Here is a 6,107-nt window from a genome sequence, read left to right on the forward strand (position 1 = left end):
TCCTTCGACTATCTACATAATAGACCCTGCATTTTGACCGCTGCCACGTTTTTTGGGCGGAAAAGTCGCGTCTACAGCCCTACAGCCGTTTTCTGGGTGTAGAGGAGGGTAGAGTGGGCGGAGAGGCCTCCAGGATGGCACAGACGACTGCGTGCGACGAGCGCTCCCGGCGTGCTGGCATGCGAGGTTGATCGACCAGAAATCGTTAGAAGGATGCAAGCCAACGCGGAAACACCACATTAAAGTGCTGTGTCGTTGTTATTGGCGCTGGCCCAACCTTAGCTTATCCACCTGCTCCATCACCAAACGCAGTAGCCGCGCTGCACGCCCTCCCTCACCATACACGTCCACCCAACCGCGGCATCAAGCCCGCCAGACAAACCCCCTCTGACACGCAACACGCATCTCTAACCATCGCCCAAAGCCAGCCATGGCTGCTGCGAATCACCACACTCACTCACCACCACCGCTCACCGCGCTGCGTATCGCCCAGCCTCCCGCGCGCTTCCATCAAGGGGTGCCGTCATGGCCCTTCGGCACTGCCTCCTCCTAACCGCCTGCTCAGAGGCCTGCCTGCGCCGGTTTCAAAGCCAGCACCAAACAAGAAGGCGCTCATGGGTCTCGCCGTGTTTCATTTATCAAGATCCACGCCGCACACCACGCCCACCACGCCCACCCGTCTTATGCCCTTAGCATCATCAATATGCTCGCTTGCGGCACTGCTCTGGGCCTGATGCTGCTGCCTCGATCCATTACCATGTTGCGAGTGCGGCTATCCACTGCGTGATGCCCTCCATGGTTGGCTGCCCGGCCCGGCTCGTACACCTTCATCTACGGGCGCTTCGCGTGCAAACTTTTTGCTCGCCAGGAACCCGCACGCTCAAATTGGTCAAACCTCCTCCACTACTTGGAGAGCCGCGATGCTTCTCCTCGGCTAATGTGGCAAGTGAGCAACTTACCCGTCGTATGTTGTATCTGTCTGACTCTCAGGTGTTGCTCGACGATCGGTCATGCGTCTAACCAACCCTTGTACGTCAGCCAATAGAACCTCTCTAGTTTCGCCACGCATTGCACACAAATGACGCCTCGTTAAGCGCGGCCGTTCGTCGGCTGCGACATGTCGTTGTGGTCACTGCAATGTAGTTCATATTATGCGTGCGCATTTCGAGCACAAATCCAACAGTCCGCCGAGCTGGTTCTTGCGGCGCGTTCCGTTCCCGCTAATGATCAGACAAAGACGTGGGACTGCGCCGTACGGCATTTTCCTCGCAACTGTGCCGCTGCATTTCCAGTCCTCTGGTCGCCCAGAATGGCTCACCCCTTGCTTTGGTGCCCAGTCAGCTGACGTCTACTCTGTTCTGAGCCTCGCCTCATCCTTCCGCCATATGACTCGAGTAGCGAACGGGAAGCGCGGAACAGCGCGCTTGTCACCAACGTCCACATGCGCCGCCTACCTCCGTGCTCAATCTCGATTATTCTGTCATATTGATTGTGGAGCAACACATTCCGTGTCCAAGACGACGCGTCTAACCTCCGCTTCTGTTTGGGCTTTATTCAGAACACGTACCCAGTCTCGCCATTGATGTGTTTCCTGAAACTTCGAGGCTTTTGGATCTGGTCGCGCTTACACATCTCCAAATCCTACGGGAACATGCACTGGCTTGAAAATGCTCACCGCGATATTCGCGCTCCTCTTGGCGACGAGATTCGGCATTTCATTAATGCCGGTCACACCGACAGAACCTGAAGGATTGCTCGTCGGCAGTCTGTTGCGGCATTAGTCAGATTTGGTCCAGATCCTAGTGCAGCGTGCTGTACTCGAACTTGGCGACCTCACGATCGTAACAAAAGCTCTACTGTGAATTCCTTTGTATCATATGCTGTCACTCTGTTGAGATCTTGGACATTGAGTGTACCAACGATACTCTTCGCAAATTCAGCCCATTTGGCCAGCACCAAACGGGTTGAGACGATGCCGGGCTGCGGCACAGTCTGCACTCATCTCCGGTTACGTGTGCGGCGTTGGCAGGATCCAGAGTCGAGACGGATTACCAACGCACCTTCCCGGCGTAAGATTCTTGGGATCGATCAAAATTTCGATGTGTTGGCAAGGGAACTGCTGGTGAACTACTGATGAACAGTCTCCCGACAATTTGGTACCGACGGTTCGCTTCAATGGATTCCGCGTCTCTCGCATTAGACAATGGCTGACTGTAAAAACCTACGTCTCTAGCAGAATGACAAAGACACTCGGAATATTACTGGTGTATTGTACTTGATGCTGATTGCAGGATGGCGCGCTAGCTACAACACAATTGCTCCGAAGTCCGCCCTTTCGCAACCATACGAACCCTTCCAATCTTTACGCCCGACAGCTGAGAAGCGCGTCCCGAGGAAGACAAGATCTTGTCGATATATGTAAGGGGTGATTTACGCCCTGCCCGTGCCGCATCTACCGAACCGTCGGTATACGCGCTTCTAATCTGGGATTGCTGTAGCATTCACTCTGGCTCCTCAGTTGGTACAACACCATCTTCCTCCACCGATGAACAGGATCTGAACATGAACCGCATTGCTCACTGGGACGAAACGTCATCATCGTATGTATTGCTTAACGTGGAAGAGTAAGCGCTTACCGAAGCGCTTAAGGTTTCACAAACTGCGTATACATACAACTGCCGGTCTCTTTGGGCCGTATCCTCACCCAGGCGACACGCGGTGTGACGAATCTGCATAAGCTCCCTGTGAGATCTCGCCGCCATCCGATCGCCCAATCAAGAAGCAGAAGTCTCCCGACTACACCTATGTACTTTTCTGGCATCGATCGCTGTATCGTCGTCATACTGCGTTCCCAGAGTGCTACTCCAAGGTTGCATTTTTCAGCATGTGACATTTTGCCCCAGTGAAAAGACCCAAGGTGACGTACTTGGTATATAATATTGTTCGGGGATCCCCTTAGAACAGCATGACTACCCGAGACGTGGCTATATTTATCATAAGCGTACGAAGTATACATAATCGCACTAGCCAACGCCTGCTACATCTGGATAACTACTCCGTTGATAAAAAAAAAACTAAAGTTCATTAATAGCGCCGAACCGTTACATGACTGATGTTCAGGTTTCGCCGCCGATGAATCCGCTACTGGAGTTCATGAATTATGGTCAGGTGTATTCTTAATAGCACCAATCGCAAGTCATCTTACCTGAGACCCAATTTATGTCAAGCATCAACATCATTCGACTCTGTTAATCATCTAGCTCGCTGTAGTCTTGGTCAAGACCAGTTGAGCCCGTTTTTAGACCATGTCTCAAGTAAGATTATTACTACGTATTGGCTGCGCTTGTGGTTTATAATGCCACATTAAGCTTGAATTGTCAGTCGCAGCTCTACTACAATTGATTCCATCGATCAGAGCATATGCTGACTTGGTAGACAGCTCTCCGAAGACAACTTGGCGTTCATTCGATGAATATAGCGGTTTCAGGGTATGCCCCGCTTCGATATCCAGTGGTTCACCCAACATCAAAGTCTCAGTCACGAATCTTACAGCACGCATATTGGCGACTCGATAAGAGAACAAGCCGCCCAAGTTTGTTACTAATGCAAGAATCTGAGTTGATATTCTCATTCGATGCTACTTCCTACTTCCTTTTCTCTCTTGCCGTCCGCATAGTGTACAACTCGAATAACGTTTTCCCACAAAGATCCAAATTTGGGGGGTATCAGAAAAATGCGCGCTTGTTTACTTTGAGGGTAAAAGGACAAAAGAGAAGTGAATCCTCCAACCCTACCATAATCTCCCCTGGCACACTTCTCGTCTGTGTGCATCGTTCTGGATGTGCATATGCTTTGGTATGCTTTCCTCTTCCTCAAATTTGCAGCTTCGACCTCTGCTACCTTCTCTCTCGCTGGTTCCTGCGTCCTTCCGCTCCAGTGTATGCAGGTTGAGTGGTTTGCTTGAATCTTCCTTCTGTTCAAGCTCTAATCCGTCTTCCAGTGACTTGTTAATCTGCCGTCGTCATCCGCATTCGAGATCTTCAATTCGATGGCGTATAGCCCCATTGTAATACCAAGATTGATCCATCTCCAGAAGTTACCTCCAGCGTCACCGCCTTGGTTCGTCCACCACTCACCTGTCACGGCACTTCCGTCGCCCCCATTTCCGCTGGCGAAGTGCTGCATGAGCAGGCTGGTGTAGACGGCGATGATGATACTTGGGCTGAACCAGGTCAAGAAGCCTAGAATCTTTGATGTCTCGTCGTCATCGTCGAGACTTGGTTCTTGGGATAGCGCGCGAGCACCGCTTTCGCGAATGGCAGGAATGATGCGCGCCGCAGCGTACATGACGAAAACACGGTAGGCAAGAGAGATGATGACAGAGGGCGTGATAGTCATGACAGCACCGACCATGAGGTTGAAACCGGTATGGGCGATGGTAGGCAAAGAGCCTAGTGCATGGAGAAGGGTGGTGTATGAGGCCATAATGATAGGTGGCAGCGGCGGCAGGGCAGGGTCAGAGGGCGCGCTTGATTCTGCAACAGAGCCTGGTGTTGGCTGGTAGTCGGTGAAGATCTGGTAGATGCACAGAGTAACATAGGCGAACTGCAGGTATTAGTAATGAGGTGTAGCTTCGGAGTGCTTGACTTACCAAAAGCGATGATTCGACCGGATTGCCTCTAGCACTGACGATACCCCATCCACCAAGGAAGATGGCGGTTGTAATAGCGACTCCGATCAGGATGGCGTCGACGTTGCTGATCTCTGGAAAGGTAGTGATGCGCCAAAGGAAGTAGACTGAGGTCGAGATGATGGATGCGGAAGTGATAAGAAGGCCGATCTGGAACTGTTAGTCTACTGTCAAGAGTGGAAGCGAGAGTTCATACCATCCAACTGTCACCACGTTCCTTGTTGACGACCCATCTGGTGATCTGGCCTGCGGCTTGGATGACCAAAAGACTGCAGAAGCCCTCGGCAATCTGGAAGACGGGTGTGCTGTAGCGCAGAGTCTTGTCCCAGGCACCTATCGAGGCACTCTGCAGCAGTCCCTCACTGCCAAAGATCCATTCTTGCACCGTCTGGTAGTCGGCTCTCTTGCCGCCAAAAGTGCGTTGTACCCAGCCCGAATTGGCGTCGGCATCGATGGAGAACTTGTTGAGGCTCCAGATCAAGAGAGTAGGTATGGCCAGCCACTGTGCCCACGCTATTACATTACAGAGGAACCATCTGAAGCGCGAAGAGTCTGGCGTGGCTAGTCGTAGCGTCGAGTAGACAAAGTAGTAGACACTGAGAGACAGGGAGAAGGCCAGTCCACAGGTGCGGCCGCCAATGTCGAATGCGAGGGGTATTGTGAAGATGATGGCGCCGAGGAAGGTTGTCGACGAGACTACCCGTGATGCTGTGGCCCACATGCCCATGCGGACGCCGTCCTCGCCAAGCTCGTGCAGCAACGAGCGTGGCCTCTGTGGTGGGCGGCGGCGGAGATTCGAGGAGTTTGAAGCGCGACGGACGCGCAGGCAGCGCGGGAGAGGGTACTGGGAGTCACTCGACGTGTGAGTGGGCGTGCGGGAGACGTGGTTGAAGATTCGCGAGCAACGCCCTGGCTATCGATTATCTTCACGTGTCAATCTCGCTAAGTGGAAAGCTCGAGCGTCGCGGAGAGCGGCTGCACAGTGCTGGGCCGGGTCTGAGGGAGAAGCAGCTCTGGATACCGGCTGGGAGCTAGCTGCAGGGTGAAGAATCGGTGCACGAGGGACTCTGATACTGATATTGCCTGCTCTGTCCGAGTAGGCACGACTTGGGGCTACGGATGGATGCGTGCTCGCGTGCGCAATCTTGGAACAGCGCACGATGATGGCGACGGCACGAGTCTAGGCCTTGACGTCGTCCAGCCGTCGGTGTTCTCCCACCTTCACGACGCTTATGGCGTCTTCCTCTCTGAATGTGACGATCTTGCTGCTTTGCTTTTCTGTGTCCCCTCCACTAAGCTAGCTGACCGGGATGTTGATCACCCGGGGATGTTGATCACTCACAAATCTCAGCACTCCCACACAAAACACGTGTTATCTCTCCACGTACTCAACCAAAATGGGCGACCGTGAAGCAGC

The 6,107-nt window shown here is 53.0% G+C and overlaps 1 protein-coding gene across 1 annotated transcript; it reads right to left on the minus strand.

The window, feature by feature from the left end:
• Positions 1-3,984: 3,984 nt before the first annotated feature.
• On the minus strand, positions 3,985-5,438 carry J4E82_001509 (uncharacterized protein; the record flags this gene model as incomplete). Its single annotated transcript, XM_051727820.1, has 3 exons — positions 3,985-4,605; positions 4,652-4,840; positions 4,887-5,438. Coding segments are annotated over 3 exons (1,362 nt in total), but the record flags the coding sequence as incomplete, so codon positions are not given.
• Between the last annotated feature and the right edge of the window lie 669 nt (positions 5,439-6,107).

The sequence above is a fragment of the Alternaria postmessia genome, assembly GCF_024291825.1.
Source record: "Alternaria postmessia strain BMP 2775 chromosome Unknown scaffold_5, whole genome shotgun sequence".
NCBI classification, from domain to species: domain Eukaryota; kingdom Fungi; phylum Ascomycota; class Dothideomycetes; order Pleosporales; family Pleosporaceae; genus Alternaria; species Alternaria postmessia.